This window comes from Eleutherodactylus coqui, chromosome 11, assembly GCF_035609145.1.
Source record: "Eleutherodactylus coqui strain aEleCoq1 chromosome 11, aEleCoq1.hap1, whole genome shotgun sequence".
NCBI classification, from domain to species: Eukaryota; Metazoa; Chordata; class Amphibia; order Anura; family Eleutherodactylidae; genus Eleutherodactylus; species Eleutherodactylus coqui.
The window spans coordinates 96,158,791-96,181,787 of record NC_089847.1 but is presented as its reverse complement, the minus strand read 5'-3'; the positions used below and the strand labels follow the sequence as shown (position 1 = coordinate 96,181,787).

Sequence of the window (22,997 nt, the reverse complement as noted above, 5' to 3'; positions counted from 1 at the left end):
TGAAAAAAAACGCACTTGGCCGCATTTTTCCTGCACATAAAGTGTGCTGCCTTGGATGCATAAAGGGATTCCTTGGATGTGTCACATCCAGGGGCTTTACCTTTGGTCAATGGGGCAGGCGGCAGCAGCAGTGGCCCCATTGACATACAGAGAACATCGCAATCCTCTGGCACAGCATTATCACAGTGTCCAGTGACAATGGGACTTCTCGCGGAGATGAAGAAATCCTCAGCTGTGGCAGAGGAGCGTGATGTTCTCCCATTGAATTCAATGGAAACGGCGCTACAGCCAACTCTATTGAAAGCAATGGGCTGCCAGCAACCCCTGCAGGGATTTTCGGGGAAGGACTTTAAATATAAGCCCTTCCCTGAAAATCATCCCAAAAATGTGTTAAAAAAAAAAAAAAAAAAAAAAATGTATATATATATATATATATATATATATATATATATATATATATATATATATGTATATATACTGTATACTCACCTCTGTGCAGCTGCCGGGGCTCAGCCGCGTCCAGCCGGGTCTTCTCCTGAACTGCTCTGAAGTCCTTTCAGCAGGCGGGGATTTAAAATGCCCACCTGCTGAAAGCGCTGCCTCTGATTGGCTGAGCACTGTGACCAATCAAAGGCAGCACTTAGCTATTGAATGACAGTGAGATTGATGTGAGAGCATGTGAAAATGCGGAATTATGAAGCCCATGCTTTTCAATGGTTTCCTTCACATTTGCAATGATGTTTCACATGTTTTCACTCATGCGATGTTGCGAGAAAAAAAAAATGCGGCATGCTCTATCTTCCTGCGATTCACAGTTTTTTAATCTCCCATGTTTTCCTATGGAGCCTCCTTTTTATCACATCGCAACACACGAACTTGCGATTTTCATGCGATGCAATGCATTTTTAACAGTTTACACAATCGTGGCACAATCGCTCGAGTAAATGGCAAGCAGTAGCAATGTTTTTGCAAGAAAAAGCAGCACTGATGCTCAAAAAAATCACGGGAACAAAGACGTGATTTTTCCCTGATTTTCTCGCGGCGATATCATAATTGACCATGTGAAACCAGCTTTAGTCTTGTGTACACCTTTCACCCAAGCTGCCAATTGAGTATAGATCACACCCCAACACAGTTCATGCACCACAAACTCTCGCTGCCACCACCTCTGGAGAAGGCCAAAGCACCTCTCACCCACACTTGTCTCCATCAATCAAGAATTAACTCCACTGAAAGCTTTGGTTCAAAGCCACAAGGACCACACTTCTCAAAGTTTCTAGACTTTCATACAAACAATTAGAGATGAGCGAACGTACTCGGTAAGGCCGATTTCGCAATCAAACACCGCGATTTTCGAGTACTTCACTACTCGGGTGAAAAGATTTGGGGGGCACCATGGGTGAGCGGGGGGTTGCAGAGGGGAGTGGGGGGAGAGGGAGAGAGAGAGAGCTCCCCCCTGTTCCACGCTGCTAGCCCCGCTCCACCACGCCATGCCCCGCCCCCCGGCGAGCCCCGAATCTTTTCACCCGAGTAGTGAAGTACATGAAAATCGCGGCGCTCGATTGCGAAATCGGCCTTACCGAGTACGTTCGCTCATCTCTACAAACAATGCAATACTTACAAAAAAAGGATAAAAAGAAGACAAAATAAAAATGATATACAATAGATGCAAAACAGTTATGAAAATGGGATAGTCAAACTTACTAGTCTTTTGAGTTCCCAAGGGTGGATGAGAACATGGCGCCCATATCAGCTGCAGGCTACCCTCGTCAAATGTGACACATATCTACTGTCCCACACATCTTCTCGGTCCCTGGCTCAGTTTGCCCATTAGTTCATTAAGCAAACCCCTTGGTTAGGATTAGACAGAGAGGTAATAAGGAAGAAATATAACGCATACTAAACAGTCCATCTACAGTACTTCCTCCCCCAAGCTGCCCATGGGGAATGCTGGATTTGGACAGAAAATGTCCATCTGCTTTCCCTTTTGATGTTTGTCCAACCGGCATCTGGCTTCCTATGGAACCAGCTTTAGGTGACAAGTATGGCACCCTCTCCAAATTTTAGAGAACCACCACTGAACTCTATTCCTGCAATAAGAGATCATGACCAGTATGAACAGACTATCTGATATACATATATATATATGGTATACATATTATATATAAATCATAAATATGAGATTGAATAAAATTAAAGGCAGGGCTCCTGGGATTGGAATCCCAAGGATTATCACTCCAACAAAAGGCCAGTTACACGCAAAGATAATTTTCAAACGATTGAAAGATTGAAAGTTTTAGCAATCTTTTTGCATAAAAACCACTAATGTCCATTAACACTTGTCCATTAACACTATCATCTTCATTTCTATGTAAAAGGACCTCTAGCAGCTATTTGCAGAGCCCAGTGTGTGACTTATCACACGCCCAACTGTGTACACAGCTGCATTGTTCTCATTGTTCTGCCAGCAGAATACAATGTAATCTCCCGATTTCTGCAAAGAACACAGCATGCAGTCTGTTGAGAGATATTTTATCTCAAAATTGGACTGGGGGCTTGAAGAAGGTGTCTGAGCACACAGAAACGCATTGCCAACCCCCCTAGACCAGTATGTTTATTTATTATTTTTAATTTGGTCTGTAATTTGTAGGGCTTTCAGCCCTTAGTGTTGTAATAAGATACCTTTGGATATTTACACCACCGCTGGGAGCACCGTTGTTTATCAGTGCCTACCAGGATTGTGGGGGTTCTTGCTTAAGACCCCCTTGTGAAGTAAGTTATTTCCTGCTTATTTATGACCCGCCCCCTGGAGCGCTGGGGGTTTTTTAAATACATTTTGTGCCTACTATAATAAATATGAGATTAGTAGGGGGCTGTTCGACCACGGGGATTCTCCTCTCCTGCTCCCCGAATGGAGGAGGAAAGCCGAATCCCCTGTGCAGATGTGAAACCACCCTTCTAAAGATATGAAAACCCGCATTTATTGAAGGCCAACTCCAAAACCTACGAATTCAGGTATGACTCCATTCAAACTAATATTTCCCGTCTCTCCATTTCGCCATCTTCTCTCTGATCCCTTTCTTTCTAGTGTAATATTTTCTCTTTCCTTCACTTCTCCCTCTCCACCTCCCACCCCTTCCCTTTGATGTGTCTGTACATTAGAAAGTGGATAATTAAAGATTAGGAAGTAATCATTCCCTCCTTCTGCATAGTCCCCTCCCGAGGCCAGGCTGATAATGATGCTAATCAGGTTGGGGTGTCTAGGGCTTGTTTTCTGAGTACACTGCTAGGGAATGTGACATGAGATTATCCGAGTGACTCGGATCCAATGTGACCCCAGGATATGGACATTCCTGGGTAATAGATGCATGGATATAATCTTGTTGCTGGAGCCTAAAAATCAATTTTGAAGGTGGCTACAAGGAGGCTCCGTCAGTCTTAAGTGCCAAATGAGCTCTAAGGTGGTGTTATAGTGACTTTATTACATATAGTCCGTTCTTTGTATGTCTGTAATTTATGATTTTTTAAAAATGTCTATGTATTTTTTACGGTACTGCTAGAATATGTGACAGGACATTATCAGAATAACTCGGTCCATGTAATCCTGGGTAACAGATGCACGGAGACTAAACGTAAATCTGAAAGGTAGCTGCGAGAAGTCCTCACAAAGTCAGGGCTCAGTCACACGGGCGTTTTTTCGCGCGATTTGCGGATTGCATAACAGATGCGCATCCACAAATCGCGTGACCGAGGCCGACGAGTCGCTGAAAAATCTGCACCTAGCAGCATTTTCAGCGAAAGGGCCGAGCGCTGCCCACTATCCTCTGCCACAGCTGTGGCAGAGGAGAACGATGTTCGCCCATTGAATTCAATGGATCCGGCAATACAGCCAGCTCCATTGAAAGCAATGGGCTGCCGGCAAGCGCCGTATGAATTTTCGGAGAAGGGCTTAAAATATAAGTCCTTCCCTGAAAAGCATCCTGAAAATGTGTAAAAATAAAAAAAAAATGTATACTCACCTTTTTGCTGCAGCCGGAGTTCAGCCACGTTCGGCCGGGAGTTCTCCTGAACTGCTCTCTGTAGTATTCAGCAGGCAGGGATTTAAAATCCCCGCCTGCTGAATGGGCTGCCTCTGATTGGTCACAGTGCTCAGCCAATCAGAGGCAGCAGTCACTCACTCATTCACCCATGCTGAATACTACAGAGAGCAGTTCAGGAGAACTGCCGGTTTCACATCTGTGCTGAAACCTCCAGCCTGAGGTTCTGTTACACGTCCGGCTCAACAAACTAGAAGAAAAAGCTTTGCACGCAGCGCTTTTCCTTCTGTCCAAAAGCTGGGCAGAAAGCAGATGGACCCCTTTATAGTCAATGGGGTCTGTCCCATGCTATTCAGTTCCATCCAGAGACGGGGCGTTTGGATGTGGGGATTCCCCTTTCCTGCTCAATGGAAAGTGGAATCCCCAACGCAGGTGTGAAACCACCCTTACATTTGCATAAACCACATCCCCTTTGTGGTCTAGTTTACGGGATGGTCCTCCAAAAAACAAGACTGTTGCTAGATATGCACATCTAAGGATACTCACTGAGGATTTAATGTTGTTCATTTTAGCAGAAAATGAAAAAAAAATCCAACTAGATGATATCTACTTCCACACACTTCAATACACTTGAAAGTTTAGAAAAAGATCTAAAAACTGACAGCCATAACATGGCCTTATGGGAAATACTCGGCTTTGAAGGCGCTCATCGCCCCTTTACGAATGCATCTTGTAGAGAAATACAAGCAAACAAGCATAACTGCATGCAAAATACGCCGTGCGGAAGGACGTTTGGTAGTGTTGTATATACAATTTTTGTCTTGTTCCAATTTCTTTCAGTTCTTTTATACTTTGTTTCTGCGGGCATCATATATGCTTGGAGGACTGTGGCTTAAGGGCCTTTTACATTGTGAATGAGTGTTTGTTCACCTTATCATCCGCCTTCGTGAAGGAGCTGCTGATCACCCAACAAAACCTGTTTGTAGGGTGATTCATATGAAGGACCAAAAATCAACTGCTGTTGGCAGCAGATTGCTCTTTGTAAACAGCGATGTACAGCTGACAGCTTGGGAAATGTATGTGTCTGATCGACGGCATTAACCATGAATCGGGCTCAAATGGAGCTGAACGAGCCCCAATCGGCTTGCAAAAGCATCTGTTGGTGCTTGTTCCTGGCAGAAAACCTATCAATGTAAAAGCACCTTGATACAAGGAATGCTTAAGAGGAGAGATGAGCAAACGTACTCGGTTTGGGTGTTTTTGCACTCGAGCACCGCTTTTTCCGAGTAAGTGACTACTCGGACGAAAAGATTCAGGGGGTTCCGGGGGGCGGCGTGGTGGAGCGGGGGGTAGCAGTGGGGAACAGGGGGGAGCTCTCTCTCTCAACCCCCCCCCCCCAACTCCCCTCTGCAACCCCCCGCTCACCCCCCGGCGCCCCCCGAATCTTTTCGTCTGAGTAGTCAGTTACTCGGAAGAAGCGGTGCTCGAGTGCAAAAACACCCGAACCGAGTACACTCTCTCATCTCTACTTAAGAGATTGTACAATTTCTCAAGCACAATCATGTGCAAAGCATTTCATGCAATCCTTTTTCCAACTTCTCTGACCTTCACTGATTCTGCATAGAGTGCTTCTATCCTAAGGGGAAATATCTGTGTACTATTGTCTACTACAGTTATTAATCACTTCAGAAGGGTCGGTGATCCGGGGATTATTCTGATTGCCAGATTGGAGTCGGGAAAGAATTTTTTTCCTTAAATGGGGGAAATTGGCTTCTGTGTCATAGTTTTTTTCCCCCTACCTTCTTCTGGATCAACATGGGGGGGGGGGGGGGGGGGAATAAGTTGAACTGGATGGACAAATGTGTATTTACGGGCTAACATACTATGTTATGTTAGTTCTATGGTTATAACTTTTGCTACATACATAGTTCTACTACACTGAATGTAACTTTGTCTAACCATATATTCCTGATCACAGGTGGAGCGTGAGATTGCTATACTCAAACTTATTGAACATCCGCATGTATTAAAGCTGCATGATGTCTATGAGAACAAGAAATATTTGTGAGTATACACTATAAAATACATATCATATACCGTGTATTGTAATCCCACTGGTGATTGGCAAACTTTTGAAAAGTTTGGCTCGGCCGATTCGACAAACTTTTGCAAATTCGAGCAAAACCAGAAGTTCAGCAAAGTGGTTATTAGACTATCAGAGAGCCATAAAAGCCCTGTGTAACACTCTGAGAGTATTATGCGGGGCTAATGTCCCCCATAAGACTAATTCATTTATAGATGAGAAATACTAATTGGAATTCTTTGTCCAATGCAAATACAAAAATGGAATGAATGTGGGTAAAGATTGCTTGACAAAAAATGTAAGCCAACACTGCTGTCAGCCAAACAGCTATCTTTACTAATTCCACCTTTTCTAGGTGGGTAGTTAAGGGGTTTTATCATGAAAACAAGTCATCCCCTATACACTGCTGGGGTCCAACTGCTGAGACCTCTTGGATCCCATCCGAAGAACGGGGCTGTTGAGCATTCCCAAATGAATGAAACAGTGGTCACACATGTGTACTGCCACTTCATTCATTTCCGTGGGACCACCAGAGATAGCCAAGTTCAAGCTCCGTTTTCAAAAGTGTTATTGCGCCTACATGTACAGGTCATTTTAATACAAATGGCTCTTTATTTAGGTGATCATATTTACCCTTACACACTGCCTGTGTCCCTATGGGAGATGTTGGGGTAGAGTTCGGCTTTCCCCGTAATTGTTAGATTGTTGGCAAATCCAATCAAAACTGGTAAACTTTACACAAATTATTTTATTTCAAGGCTTTTTTTTAAAAAAAGAAGTGACACGAATAAAGTTTGGTCTCAGAAAAGTTCTTTGGCCTCTTTGTCTGTGCACTTGGTGAGGGGGGTCAGAGGGCAGAGATGTCCACCAATGATATTTTTTGATGTATCACTGGAATGTCAGAAGATGATTAAATGTAAACCTTCCCTTTAAGAAATTTCTGTTTGTGGAATTCCCTAGCATATTAGTAAAGGTGCACCGGATTGTTCTTCATTCCTAGCTTGCCTTTGTCTCTCTTGTGACTTTCCCTGATTCCAAACTCTTGCTGACATCCTGTTTTCTCTCTGTGGTCTCTTCAGATATTTGGTTTTGGAGCACGTTTCTGGTGGAGAACTTTTTGATTACCTAGTAAAGAAAGGACGTCTCACCCCAAAGGAAGCACGAAAATTCTTCCGTCAGATCATTTCAGCTCTGGACTTCTGTCATAGTCACTCCATCTGGTGAGTGTTTTCGGAAAGAGAATGGCCTGTTTTAGGATGTTTTTTGGAAACCTATAACATGCATTAAAAATTTATATGTGAACCCTTAATTTATGACCAAATAATTTCTGCAGCAGTGGTATCCAAATTATGGCTCTCCTGCTTTCCTTCCCCAACCTCCTCTTAAAGTGCTCCAACACTCAATTATTTCTGCAGGTTTTTCACAAGTTTAGTTTCAAATAGCAAACATTGGGATCAATAATTCCATCAGTTTATAGTCAAGCACGTGCAAAACTGTTCCCACTGTAGCAGTCTCTAGTTTATCTATAGCAGGGGTGTCCAACCGTTTGGCGTTTGTAGGCCACATTGGAAGAAGAAGAATTGTCTTGGGTCACACATTAAATACACAAACACTAACGAAAGTTGATCAGCAAAAACAAAAAGGTTAGTGCATAATTTTTTGTGATATCCGCCCCCACAGATAAACAAAAATAATCCTAATCCACAGTCATATAATAATCCTAATCCACAGTCCTCAAAACAGCCCCATCGTCCTTTACAGTCCTGCACACAACCCCCATTGTCCTCTAGTCCTCCAAACCACTGCCATCATCCCCCACACAGCTCCCATCGTCCTCTAGTCCTCCAAACAACTGCCATCATCCTCCAAACAAATTGCATTGTCCTTTAGTCCTCCAAACAATCATCCTCCACACAACTCTTATCTTCCTCCCCCCGTTGTCCTTTAGTCCTCCAAACAACCACCATAAAAAATAAAATAAATCTCTTTATTTGTATAGTGCCAACTTATTCCGCAGCGCTTTCAAGTGATTTATTTATGTCCTCCACAGTCCTGTACACAACTACCATAGTCCTTCACACAACCCCAATTGTCCTCCACACAAACCCTACAGTACTCCAAACAATCCCCCATTGTTGTCTACAGTCCTGCAAACAACTCCCATCATCCTACACTCTGGCCCCAAACAACCCCCATTTTCCTCCAACTAACCGCTTCCACTAGATCATATGGACTCTAGACTGGAGTCAATACCTGCTTCTGCATGCAAGCCTGGACACAGAAACCTGTCCAGGTCACATATGTCCACGGGCCTGTTTCTGCCACCAGGGAAGGGACACACAACATTGATCAGCCACAATAAGACCACCGTCCCTTATCCTCACCTTGATACTGGATAGGAGCGGTCAGGACTCAAGAGGACAGGAAGGAGAATCTCCGCAGCACACTGGACCCTGAGTGGTTGAGTAAGTCAAACAGTCACAGAGCTGCAAGTGCCGCCTCGTAACCTGTAGGAGCCTTTCTATGAACGGAAGCTCACAGCCCACTGCTGCCAGGTACCACCTGCTGCCTCACCTCCTCCAAATTCTGCCTCCCCTGGGCCAAGGGTTGGACACCCCTGATTCATGGGATTCAGAGTTAAACTGATCAAAATAATCATTTTTAGACAATCAGTATTCTTCCTCCCTTCTTTATCAGTCACAGAGATCTAAAGCCTGAGAACCTACTTCTGGATGAGAAGAACAATATCCGAATAGCAGATTTCGGGATGGCCTCTCTGCAGGTCGGAGACAGCTTGCTGGAGACCAGTTGTGGGTAAGTATAGCGAGACGAAAATGGGAAGTATAAGGAGATGAACCTTCATGAAATGCCTGTTCTAGCGGTAGATGCAGAAGGTGGAGACATAACATGACTCAGGACTACAGAAAGCACAGTGCCCTTCGTAAGGTCATCTGATCAAGAAGAGCAGTAGACTGGGTATAAGCATTAATGCGTAGATACTAAGAGCAATGAGTGGCTTTATTATGGGCTTGGTAATGTATCAGATTCTTATAGAGCTTTTGCACGTTCTTCTTTCCGTCCAGATCTCCACACTACGCCTGTCCGGAAGTGATCAGGGTAAGTCCTCAGTTCTCCTGTAGAGAATAATGTAATAATGTAGTGTGCATTACCGATCTATAAGTGGTTAGAGGGCACTGCCGGACTGTAATACTATTATCCTATTACATTCTTTGCAGGGTGAGAAATATGATGGCAGAAAGGCTGACATCTGGAGCTGTGGAGTCATCTTGTTCGCTTTACTTGTGGTGAGATTTTTATCTTGCAAGCAATTTGTAATGAAATCTACTAAAAATAGCTTCTTTCGCGTAGAAGGGGAATTAAATATCTTTTTTTAGAATTTTCGCAATATATAGAACTCCGTTATCACAGGCAAAGGAATAATGAGAATTTGCACATTGTTTATGTTACATCTGCCCAGACTGCTGACCAAACTAAGGAGAGCAGGACACCAGAACAGTCTGGACAAGTATATGGGAGAATAATGGTGGCTAGGCATAAAATTAGACAGGACACGGGGTACTGAGCTGAACAAAAGAACCCGTACCTCCCCAACAAGACTCGCCACGAAGCGGAGCACTCGCTCCAGAAAGGGCAACCCCACTGTTTGCCTGTGGCAAGGTCTGAAGTCAGAGAGGAATCAGGGAACCAGACCGGGGACTATAGAAGGACAAAACGCAGAGTGGTAAATGCTAACTGGCACTGACAACAGACAGGCTCACAGTACAAAATAGACAAGTATGCAGAGTACAAGACTGACAACAGACAATTATACTGAGAGTCCTGACAGGATCAGAACACTAGAAGAAATCAAAAGAAAGTTGCAGACTGGCTGATTGAGCTGTACATCCATCCAGCTTGCCCATTAGTTAGACTACTCTAATACGGTTACCGATTAGCTGGCTGGAGCGATAGTCTGTAAGAGAATGCATGCAGAGTGAGTCGTAGAAATTTTCCTCTAATAACAGCAAACAGGCAAACGCTCAAAGATTGAGTGACTCCTTTTTACAATGAGCTAGAAGTTGCTCAGTAGTCGTTCTGTTAATACATCCCAGAAATTGTGTTTGCTGCTGCATCACAATGTTGACTCATGTTCAGTCTATGATCTATTAGTTTACCCAAGATGAACTGGCTTGAGGAAGGTGCCATTCAGGCACTGAAGCGCATTGCTTTGGAATAAAGAAGCTATTCTTTTCAAGACACTGTGCCTGTCTTTCTATCGTGCCTGGTTTCCTCATTTCTTTTTCTCTACGCGGTGATAATTCACTGAGGTTTTGCTGCTCTGTACAGGCTTATGATGTGTTGTGCCTCAGCACAACCACTGAAGTATTCATTTTCCACTCTGGGTAGTAATTTCTCCCTCTGAATCTGACCCTAATGCTCTATGGAGCTCTCCTTTTCTATTTAATCTAGAGAATTAAACATTATCCTCTACTCATAGGTTAGGGAATAATTTAGATTGGTGGGGGTCTAACCACTGGGGCTCCGCCCATCCAGAGAACAAGTGCCTCAAACGTTCCCACATAAGTAGAGCGATGGTTGAGCATGGCCACTGCCATTCCATCCAATGGGATTGAAGGAGATAGCAAAAAGCTAGAACATTTGTGGAATCATTAGATAAAAGCAGAACCAGAGGAGAGATATTTATTCTTCTTCAGACAAGTTTTATGTGAATAGTCGCTGATGCTAGATGAATTCTAGGTTTCATTATGAAGAATCCACCTCATCTGTGCCTGTGTATACTGTCTTATTCTTCAGGACGTTATGTAATTATCTGCATTTACCACTTACTGATTGTTCTCTTGCAGTCTCCTCTACGGACACATAACATCTCCCTACAGATTACTGCATCGCTAGCACAACTCAACATTTTTATGAATACTGCTGTGGCAGGAAAAAAAATGCCATAATAAAGTTTGAAAAGTTTATTATTTCATTGTTCTTTGTAGTTAGTTGGATAGAACCACTAACTTCTATCAGCAATGAACAATCTCATTATGTGTCCTGTGAAAACTAGAATAGATCATGCATTGGAAGCACAGGAAGTATAGAGAACATCACAATATTAGTCTCAATAAAAGTGGTTTACATATCCTCAGTTATTATCATTCAGGATTTACAAGAGCGCAATCATTTCATGTAAAGAGAACCTATAATGACAACATGCAAATAGCTCTCCTCCAAAATGAGAACTAAATGCCTCTAAAGCTGAGTTCACAGTGCTATCATGTACATCTGTATTATGTGTTAGCAGCAACTGTAAGGTTTTAAAGAGGGTGTCATGTCTGACCAGAAATAAACAGTAACATAAAAAAAGAGGTAGGGAAAAAGGCTGGGAGATATGGCATGCACCAAGGGTTCGAGAGACACAGAATATACAAGACAGTTGGTAGGCAAGGAACCGTCCCTGATCTTACAAAGCTGAAACCTTCCTATAGGCAGAGCAACCGCCCTGACAAAGGTGACCCTGCTGCAGAAACCTGGGCCTTCCCTGCGTTTCTCTAGATGGAATAATGATGAAAGGGGATACACCAGGAAAGGACAGAACAAGACAGATCAACAAGCACGACAACAGGAGAAATGCAAGTAGGGCATGGACAGCACTGAGAGATGGGGCAAAACTGACTTAAACCAGAGACAAAATCAAATAATGACAGAGCTATAGATGAAGTATAGCCGGAATACCATATAGCATTAAGGAGACCAGGAATACAACTGTATAACCGGCCTCCTCTGTCAGGAGAAGCTGAAACAAGGACCCTCAGAAGGACACTGATAGGCTGGCTAGTCTGTCATTCGCTTTAGCCAGCCCATTAGAGTCAACATAAAAGGAAAATGATGTCACTTCAGCATCCAGCACCAAATGACAACACACATCATGTGATCCGATGTTATCATGATGTCATGCCAGACCTGCATATGAACCTGAAAACTAATGGCACCGGTGCCATGACAGAGGAGGTTGAATTAACCATATTGTTGCCTTCAGCAGAGATGACAAAATGCTCCCTCAAGAATTTTAGATAATTTTCCAGATTTCTACATGCACTACTTTGCACGATAAAGTAGTTTAGGGGATTAGTGATAGTATTACTGTAAAAGCTCTGAAGATCTAGAGTGGTTTAGTGGGCAATACCAGTACCACACATGGTCAAGGGTGATGAAGGGGTAATTTCCTAATATCCCTAGAGGTCTGGAGTGATTTACAGTGTAAACGCTGAATAATCCAGGTTGGTGGTGTGGGATGGTGAAAAGATTAATTAAGGTAGGAATATTTGGTTAGACTCCTGGTTTTCCAGTTTTTCATCCAGGATCTTATTATATCCTTAGGCTGAAGATCTTCAACAAGAGTTAACACAACAAACACCACACCATTGACTCATAAGTGTGGCTTGGTCCGATATGCCTGTCTGTGTTTATGGGGGAGGTGACGTTTTTGGCACTGCCAATGTGAATAATAGGAATCAGCCAGAAAAATTTAACCTATGCCCAAGGGGGACTGACTGCCCCAATACTTTAGGGGAAGAAATATAGGGAAATTGTTCTTGACTGTATATTCGGACATCACTGAAGCTTAGTTTTTGAAAGCTGAGTCATTGACTGTTTTGTTGCATTTTAGGGTGCTCTCCCATTCGATGATGACAACCTAAGGCAGCTCCTAGAGAAGGTGAAACGAGGGGTCTTCCATATGCCACATTTTATTCCCCCTGATTGTCAGAACCTCCTATGTGGTATGATCGAGGTGGATCCCATCAAGAGATTGACGGTGAGGAATATGGAGTGAATTACAAACAGTAATATTGGAAGTGGCATTGCATCACCATGTTGTCAAACTGCCATTTAGCCTCTTAAATCTAATCTCCGTCATTCAAATCTAGCATGGTAGTGCATGCAAAATGGTGCATAAGAATCAACTACCTGCAGCAGTTCTGGTAACTAGCTAGTGTCTGAGAGCCTGGAAGAAATGGCAGATGATATTATATAGTGGCTATTTAATTCTCTCCTCGCGTATTCTTATGATACTGTTAAAAAAGTGCACCAATGCTCAGTAGATGTACATACTTACATACTTTCAGTTGGTGATCAAGAAATAATAAAGCATAGATTCTGCAAAGGTATTTGATATGTATTAAAATAGGTATATTTGGGTATTAGAATAGCAAAAGACAAAGACAAGATTTGTAAATGGGGTTTCGAAGTGCACTGGTGCCAATGGTGGAAACAGCAAGATGCCCACCACCCCGATTGTATGGACTGATCAGAAATTTACAGATAGTAAACATTATTAACACCTATTTTTTTGGTGGTTTTATTTGGATTGAAAGAGGTGCTTTAACCCCTTTAGTGGCACACCCGGAAAATCTCCAGGGCTTGCTGCACTAACCATGCAGTTTAACCCCGGAAGATTTCCGTGGACAGCTCTAGTGCTGAAGTGCTGGCCAGGACACACAGTTATAGTGCCACTGTACACGTTTGCCACTTCGAATTACCTCAGGAAAATCTCTGGGGCTTGCTGCACTGGTAATAATAAATCTGCCACTGAAATGGTTAAAGGGGTTGTCCAGTTGTAAAGTAATGATGGCCTATCCTCAGAATAGACCATCAATAGTAGATCAGTGGAGGTACATCACCCAGGAGCCTCACCGATCAGCTAATTGCCTGGCCATTGCCTTTTTGCACAAAGTTGACTTTTGCAGGAAGCAGACCACTCTGTTTTCACTGCAGTAGGCAGACTTGGTATTGCAAGTTCTCATTCATTTCAATTGGAATTTTGCCGGTAATGCCTAGTCTGGCCACAGCCTTGAGAATAGAGCTATCTGCTTCTTGCATAAAATCAGATCAGTGCATGAAGGCACCAGCTCAGAGAACAGCAGATTGGTGGGGCTCCTGGATGGTGGCCTCCAATGACTTACTATTGATGGTCTATCTATCCTGAGGCTACGCCATCAATAGTTTACAACTGGACAACCTTTTTAAGACAATAAATCTATCTAGTATACCTAGGTCCAGAATTCTTTACAGCGGTGAGACCTTTATTATGCTAATACAGAGCTCCAAATCCCCAGCTTCCCTTTCAAGCAGCTACATGATAAAATTTACTTTGCCTGCAACCACCTCTATAGGAGCCCATTGTATAGGAATTTATGCATCCTCTCTTCTGCACTCTCTAATAAAACAATTTGCAGTGTGCTCCCCCAGTGGCGGAGGAAAGAATTGCATTAACTCAGAGTCGGGCATAAGGAATATCCTCAAGTGCACCACTGACTAAAGTTAGACTTCAACCTAAACAGTTATTATGATGAACAAACTAGAGAGTCCCAAATTAATAATTTCAACTCTTTATCATCTGTATGGCAATATTCCTATATTCCCTATTACGGTACATTCACAAATAGCAGAAATGCGGTAGATTTTGGCGTGGAAAATCCACAACATTCCCGCTACATGTGAACGTACTCTTAGATTGTTTGTCATAAATATCAAGAGCATCCTCTTATATGATGAGAATGATGGATAGTCAGCCGCAGAAGAGAAAAAAGAACAGCGCTTTGGAGGGCAGAAATCTGGCGGGGGGGCAAGTGTGTGCCACGCCTGGTACCCTTGATCAGTTATGCTGACTAGGGGCTGTTACGTTCAGTGCACAACACATACTACCGCATTAGGACTGTTGCAGCCTCACGTCCTTTCAGTAGTTGGTTCTGTTGACCATCCATATTTACTACAAAATGAGGATGAAGAGTGATTCTAGGTGCCTCATATCCTAAGTAACATTGGAGAATCTTGAGGCAAAGATCAAGGTATACTTTATTATAATTAAGGTGTAAGGTCAATGTGTTTCTGTGCTGGGAAGTCCCCCCATGATAAATGCACCCTGGTGTATTTGTCCTGAAGAAAAGGAGTTGTCCAACCCCGAAATACGTTGACCTTGGACTAAAATGTTGATGATCTATCTTCAGTATAGGTCACCAATATCAGATTGGTGGGGGTTGGTTCCCAGCACACCTGCTGATCAGTGGGTTGAAGGGGCTGTGGCGCTTGGACAAATTCTGCAGCCTCTTCCTCGGCCTGCGATATCTTCGTCCATTAGACACATGACCTTTCTACAGCTAATGGCCCTTTTACACACTATGAGAAATGCATGATTTGCCCGAGGGAATGAGCTGGTGATGACTTTCACATTAGTGTAGCCAGGCAGATCATCCTTGAGAATCATTCACTTCTCATTCAGTGGTTTACATTCCCATGTGAAACCCTACACACGATTTTCGTGCGGTGCGATGCAACATTGACAGCAGGAAAACCTACTGTCAAAGCCATAACCTAGGTCCTAGCTGAAATTTAAAAAAAAAAAAAAACAGTATAAATCACCTTAGAAGTGCTGTCATCTCCGGCACATCTTTTCCTCAGTCCCTAGCACTACTCTTCTTGCCAGGGATTGAAAAATCCCTGCTTCCTGGAAACGCTGCCTCTGATTGGCTGCCGCTTATCCAATTGCAGCCAGCGCTTGATGAACCAATCACAGCCTTTCATCGAACGCTGCCTCTGATTGGCTAAGGGGATTTTTCAATACCTCCCCAGAAAACATGAAAAAAAGTGCTGGGGACCGGGGAGAAGATACAGCAGAACCCTGGACAGAGCTTCTAGGTGATGTATACTTTTTAAGAAAAAAAATTCTACAGCTACGGCTATTTCAAGCACACACACACCCCCCCCCCCCCCCCGAAAATGTTTGCGTGTGGTGCTAAAAAGTGGCGCAACTTTGTATCACCTCGAGAAACCTCAGCGATATCGCACGGACCAGCAATCTATATCGCTGGGATTTTCTCACGGCGATGCCATGTCGCCCGTGCGAACAAGGGCTTAACATCATAAAGTCTTATCTTGATACTCACCTCAAGATTCTCCAATTTTATGTTGCAGAAGCGGCACTCAGAATCACTTCAGGTCTTATTTCATCATAATTAGAATGATGTCTTTATCTTAGGCTGCGTTCACATCGGCGTTGGAACCTCTGCCGCAGATCTGACATAAAACACCGGAAGAAATAGCGCAGCATGCAACGCTTTTTCTTCCAGTAATATGCCGGGCAACTGAGCAGAAACCGAACTGACCCCATTATAGTCAACGGGGTCTGTTCGGCGCCGTTCGGTTCCATCATAAGACAAATCCGTTCAGGTAGGGGATTCCCCTTTCCTACTTTCCGAACAGAGTGGGAAAACAGAACCCCCACGGCAGATGTGACAGCAGCCTTACATTATCTATAAGGTGAGCTCCAATATGAAGAATGGCTTCTATACCTTACATTGTATCACATTTGTTGCTAGCATGAATGTGTTAGTTTTATGTTTTTTCCCTTGCAGTTAGAAAACATTCAGAAGCACAGCTGGTACATGTGAGTATATAAACCATAGCCCATCCCATTATGTGTATGCTTGTGTATATACCTTTATATTAGCCGTATTTTCTGCATGATGTGTTTGGCGCGTATGACATGTTCATATATGACAGAGATCTGTGAGCCAGTCCTAGATGAAACTCTTAGCAGCGTGTAGTCATCAGAAGAAGGATATGCATGCAAACGAAGACTAGTGACTGTGACAGATTGCTGTATGTGTATATCACGTTCACTGACAGATAGATGGTTGGCAGCAGCGCGTACATATAGCACATTCACAGATGGTGCTGTACATGAAGCGTTGTCACAGATAGCTATGTCTACATGCATGATGCTCAACATTTGGTTTAATACGTGGTGCAGAGTGTTAGGGCAGCAGCATGCAGTCCTAAGCTCTCGCTCGCGACCTGAAGGTTGCAAGTTCAATCCCTGCATGCTTCAGGTAGCCGGCTCAAGGTTGACTCAGCCTTCCAAAGTCGGTAAAATGAGTACCCAGCTTGGTGGGGGTAATGAATTAACGCTGTGGAATAAGTTGGCACTATAACAAGATTGATTTTATTTAATACAGTGGGGGGAAGAATGAACCCGAACCAGAGCAGGCGGTTCCAAGGAAGGTACAGATGGGGTCTTTGCCGTCACTGGAAGATGTGGACCCTGATGTGTTGGAAAGTATGCACTCCCTAGGCTGCTTTAGAGACCGCAACAAATTACTGCAGGACCTCTTGTCTGAAGAGTAAGAGTCTAAATTGGTGTTTCTATTGTAAATTAGTTTAATGGCAATTAGGGCTCCTTCGCACGGGCGTATGCGACTCAGCGCAACGTATTTGCACTATGAATTAATCTTTTTTGTGCGCATTTTCCTGTACTTTTTGTGCTTGTATGTTCATATGCGCACGGCAGGCAAACGAGCCATAATTCTAATGGCTATTTAGCCTAATGAGTTCCAGATGTGTTCAGAATTGCGCATTGCTTGTACATTTGCACCCCCGCCCCCCCCATTGACTTCTATGGGGATCTTTGGTGTGCACCTGCAAAATCAGGAAATGAGAACAAACCCAATGAAAGCAATTCTATTCTCTGTGCAATGCCCCTGTGAAGCCGCCTCTAGGAACATGGGAAAATCATGTTTGACTTATGCTTGTCCATATGTATTAGTATATTTAACCACTTCCTATGACCAATTAAAGTCTACGTTTTTCCCAGAAACAACGCCCCTCTTGTACTTAGGCTGCGTTTGGTATTGCAATTCAACCTTAATTAATGGGACTGAGCTGCAATACCAGATAGAGGCCATGGACAAGAGTGGTGCCGTTTTTGGTAATAAGCAGACCTCGTTTTCTAATATCGTGCTATTAGGGACAGACCAATTGCACATATCTAGAAATATCTTTTTATATGCACTCCTTTACTCGCTTTTCTTTAAGATTTGATGCTCCCATTCAACTGTAGTGATTCATGTCTGTAAGATCTATTTGTAGCCAGACTTTGTCCTTCACCTATTACCTCATCAGTGCTAATGGCTTCTTTTGTGATCCTGAGATATGAAAGTATCGTGATCTGCATTGTAGAGGCAAATTCAGACTTAAAGGGAATATTCATAATGTCATTTTATGGTCCAAAATTGCATGCTGATTAGTTGCCTAATATATTTTTATAACAATCAGAGCTCCAAATCATCTACACAGCCAGAGATTTAAAGGGAACCCAGCACCAGGTTCATGCTGCCTAAACCAAGGGCAGCATGAACCTGGCACACATATGCCCATTGCTCCCCTGAATATTTTATTCTGAAACAGTACGGCATTTCAGGATAAACATACTTTGGAGTTCTGAGTCACGGAGGCGGGCCGCTCCGGCCACTCTTCATTGGCATCATGTAGAATAAAACATCTATGACGCACTGTGCATACTTGTCCCGGGTTCATGCTTTCCGCAGTTGGGGGCAGCATGAATCTGGTGACAGGTTTCCTTTAAACATATATATTGACTGCCTACAGCCACCATCAGATGAAACTTACTGCATACTGGTGAATAGCCAGTGCACTTTGAGATAACTTGGAGTTATATAATAGCTAATCTTATATCTAGCAAAAGAGAGACTTACACAGACGCTACTTCTGTAGCTAATAGTAAGCAATTAATTGTCCCACAGCTACTGGAATCACATCTACACTGCTGTATCTACTGCTGTACACTTTCTTCCATGCTAATGTTATTTCTCTGTGTGTGCTATAGAGAGTTAGTGAGCAGTATCAGCTGTTTTCTCCAAGAGCAGTCTATGGAGATATTATAAGAGTAGCCTCCACCCACCAGCTCAGAGAAAACTAAAAAGTAGGGATAGAGCCTGCATAGTTAAAAAATAGTGAAAAATGTCATATTCAAGACATATAGCTGCCATGAATAGAATTTACGGAAATAAAGTAGCACAGCCTGCTTGGCTGTTTTCATACTCCTGGCCACCGTGTACAGGAGTGATAGTAGGTCGGAATGGGGGAAATGTTTTGAGGGTTCTGGTTCCCTGTCTCACAGTGGCTGGAGATGAGTGAGGTGCTGCCCAAATTGCTCTACCACAGTGAAATATTGGGGTGATGGTAAAAGGTGATGGCGTGGTTCTATAGTGTTATGCAAACCTCAAGTGAAAGAAAGAGTCCACAGAGTACGGATGGGGAAAAGAGTTCAACTCATGTTTACTTATTCCAAAAGCATAATAGTTAAACATTCAGCTAATGTAGGCACAAAACTTTACAATCCAATTGAAGTCCAGTCCTGAGGATGGTGGCTTTAGTCCCTTGGTGCTCCATACTGCCTGTTAGGGGGTTTTCACTACTGTTTTGGACTCTATAGCCTTTCTGTATCTGTACTGCATATTGTGGTGTTTTTTCACCATGGTGCATGAGTCTCAGATCTCTAAACTAGCTTTATTTGCTTGCACTACACTGCTCTCCTCCATACTGAAACTTCCAGATCACTACAAGCACTTTTATAAACTGTGTTCCTCCCACTGCTGGATACTGAACTCTGGGAAGCCAAAATACTGGACTCTTTTATATCACTCTAAACTATACTCTGCATAAGCCACCACCTTCAAGGCAGGACAGTACTACAGTGCATAATACATTTGAAGATATATATACACAGTGCCCCAGAAATATTAATTCTCCCATGTAGTGATAGTTCAGGAACACTACACATATATATTGTCACCATGGTCATGATCGGCCAACATGATAAGAACTATCCTTCTAACTCCCTGTAGGGTGGCTGGAGGCAGCTAGAATGTATGTGTTAAATGTATGTCAATGCAGGGAATTTGGAGCTTTGCATCAGAAAAAAACAGAGTTACAACAGCACAGAACTTTGAACCTATTTAGATTTTTATTTAATGGTGTTCAAAAGTGGACATTTACTGTATGTTTGCATGACGCTTGATTTTGGATCCAGCTCAGAAGATAAGGAAAAAATTTACAAAACTTTCCTCTGGGAATATGTCATGTAAGCCTTAGGGCGCCCACCCACTGGCGTTTTTTTTTCCCTGCGAAATTCGCAGCATTTTTTTTCTGCAGGGGTCTATGGGACTTGTAATGTTAAAATCGCGATCGCGCAAAATCGCAATTTACCGCGAATCGCGGTAAATTGCGATTTTGCGCGATCGCGATTTTAACCCCTTAGTGACCAAGCCTGTTTGCGCCTTAATGACCAGGCCAAATTTTGCAAATCTGACATGTGTCACTTTAACATGGAAAAACACCAGAAAGGTTTTGCATATCCAAGCGATTCTGACATTGTTTTTTCGCCACATGTTGTGCTTCATTTAGGCGGAAAAAATAGACCGATAGAAATTGTGTTTATTTATTAAAAGCGCCAAAATTGGGAAAATTTTGAAAAAATCGTCATTTTTTCACATTTCCAACTGCAATATCTTAAATATGTGCAAACATAATATAGAAATTTTTGCTAAGATTTATATTTCCACCCATTTACTTTATTTTGGGTGCACATTGGAAAAACTTTCGTTTTTTTTAAACTATTTAGGAGACGTACAAATTTAACATTACTTTTTAGCATTTTGAGGAACACTTTGTTTTCCTATACCAAGCCGAGATTGGAAAGGCTCGTGAGTGTCAGATTAATAGATACCCCCCCAAATGACCTCATTTTAAAAACTACACCCCTCAATGTATTCACTGAGGGGTGTCATGAGTATTTTGACCCCACAGTTTTTTTTCAGGAATTAATTCAATTTAGAGGAGAAAAAGTAAAATTTCATATTTTTGCAAATCTGTCATTTTAAAGACATATTTTTTTCCTATAGTTTACATGAAAATCAGGATTTACACCCCAAAATGGATACCCCTATTTCTTCCGTGTTCAGAAATATACCCATTGTGGCCCTATTGTTATATCTGAGTCCACAACGGGGCCCAAAATGAAAGGAGTCAGTGTCTTTCAAAACAGAAATTTTGCTTGAAGTCCTTTTAGGCCCCATAGCACACATGTAGGGTTCTTGAGCGCCCAAAACCATAGAAAAACCCCACAAATGACCCCATTTTGAAAACTAGACCCCTTAAGGAATTTATCTAGGGGTGTACTGCATATTTTGACCCCACAGTTTTTGAATGAATTCAAACCAAGCAAAAGGAAAAAATTGTGATTTTCGTTTTTTCGGCAATTCTGTCATTTTAAAAACAGCTTTTTTTGTACAGCACACATATGAAGGAAGACTTGCACCCAAAAATGGATACCCCTGTTTGTCCTGTGTTCAGAGACATACCCATTGTGGCCCTAATCTTATGTCTGGATACACAACGGAGCCCAAAATGAAAGGAGCGACCGGTGGCTTTCGGAACACAAATTTTGCTTGAAGTCCTTTTAGGCCCCATTGCCCACTTGTAGAGTTCTTGAGCACCCAAAACCATAGAGAAACCCCACAAATGACCCCATTTTGAAAACTAGACTCCTTAACGAATTTATCTAGGGGTGTACTGCATATTTTGACCCCACAGTTTTTGAATAAATTCAAGCAAAGCAAAAGGAAAAAATTTGGATTTTTGTTTTTTTGGCAATTCTGTCATTTTAAAAACAGCTTTTTTTGTACAGCACACATATGAAGGAAGACTTACACCCCAAAATGGATACCCCTGTTTGTGCTCTTTTCAGAAATATACCCATTGTGGCCCTAATCTTATGTCCGCATGCACAACGTGGCCCAAAATAAAAGGAGTAATCGGTGGCTTTCAGAACATAGATTTTGCTTGACGTCCTTTTAGGCCCCATTGCCCACTTGTAGAGTTCTTGAGCGCCCAAAACCATATAGAACCCCCACAAATGACCCCATTTTGAAAACTAGACCCCTTAACGAATTTATCTAGGGATGTACTGCATATTTTGACCCCACAGTTTTTGAATAAATTCAAGCAAAGCGAAAGGAAAAAAATAGGATTTTCATTTTTTGGGCTATTGTGTCAATTTAAAAACAGTTTTTTTTGTACAGCACACATATAAATGAAGGCTTTCACCCCAAAATGGATACCCCTGTTTGTCCCGTGTTCAGAAACATACCCATTGTGGTCCTAATAGACTTACAGGACCCATGGCTAGGCCTACAATGAAAGGAATACCCGTTGGATTTCAGGGTACCACTGAATAAATTTCAGGCCCCATTGCCCACTTATAGAGCCATTGAGCGGCCAAAACTATAAAGAACCCCCTCAAATGACCCCATTTTGAAAACTAGACCCCTTAACGAATTCATCTAGGGGTGTACTGTGTATTTTGACCCCACAATATTTGAATGAATCTAAGCAAAGCAGAAGGAAAAAGTTACGATTTTCAATTTTTTTGGCAATTTTTTCAATTTAAAAACTGTTTTTTTGTACAGTGCACATAGGAATGAAGACGTTCACCCCAAAATGGATACCCCCGTTTGTCCCGAGTTCAGAAACATACCCATTGTGGCCCTAATCTACTTACAGGACGCATGGCAAGGCCTATAAAGGACGGAACACCTGTTGGATTTTAGGGCACAACTGAATAAATTCCAGGCCCCATTGCTTATTTGTACAGAATAAAGATTCACTCCCTAAAAATTCCCCCCCCCCCCCCTCCGCGCCCTTTTTGGCGTTCGCAAATCTTAGATAAAAGTAAAAATGTGAACTGTGTAGTATTTCCGAAGACAGGGGTAATTACGGAGGCTGGTTGGAATGGGCCCATGGGGCAATAAAACCGGGTATCCCCCCCCCCCTCCTCTCATGCTTTTTGGGGGTATTTCATGACCTCAGTGACGGGTATGGGGTGTAAAAAGTGGCGTTCCGTGAGTCTCCGTAAGCTTGATGAGGTGCGGCGGTCTCACACAGAAGGCGCTCAACAAGGTGCTCCTGGAACTGCAGGAAGGCGAGCGTTCCCGGGGCTTTTTGTAAAATACATA

The 22,997-nt window shown here is 42.8% G+C and overlaps 1 protein-coding gene across 2 annotated transcripts in view; it reads left to right on the top strand.

The window, feature by feature from the left end:
• LOC136582236 (serine/threonine-protein kinase BRSK2) overlaps window positions 1-22,997 on the top strand; it is a 158,194-nt gene that overhangs the window by 89,794 nt on the left and 45,403 nt on the right. For both annotated transcript variants that reach the window (XM_066583117.1, XM_066583116.1), the window contains exons 3-10: window positions 6,016-6,101; window positions 7,200-7,340; window positions 8,818-8,934; window positions 9,204-9,237; window positions 9,357-9,425; window positions 12,797-12,943; window positions 16,539-16,570; window positions 17,142-17,306. In XM_066583117.1, coding sequence (XP_066439214.1) covers window positions 6,016-6,101; window positions 7,200-7,340; window positions 8,818-8,934; window positions 9,204-9,237; window positions 9,357-9,425; window positions 12,797-12,943; window positions 16,539-16,570; window positions 17,142-17,306 — 791 coding nt within the window. The remainder of the gene's footprint in view (window positions 1-6,015; window positions 6,102-7,199; window positions 7,341-8,817; window positions 8,935-9,203; window positions 9,238-9,356; window positions 9,426-12,796; window positions 12,944-16,538; window positions 16,571-17,141; window positions 17,307-22,997) is intronic.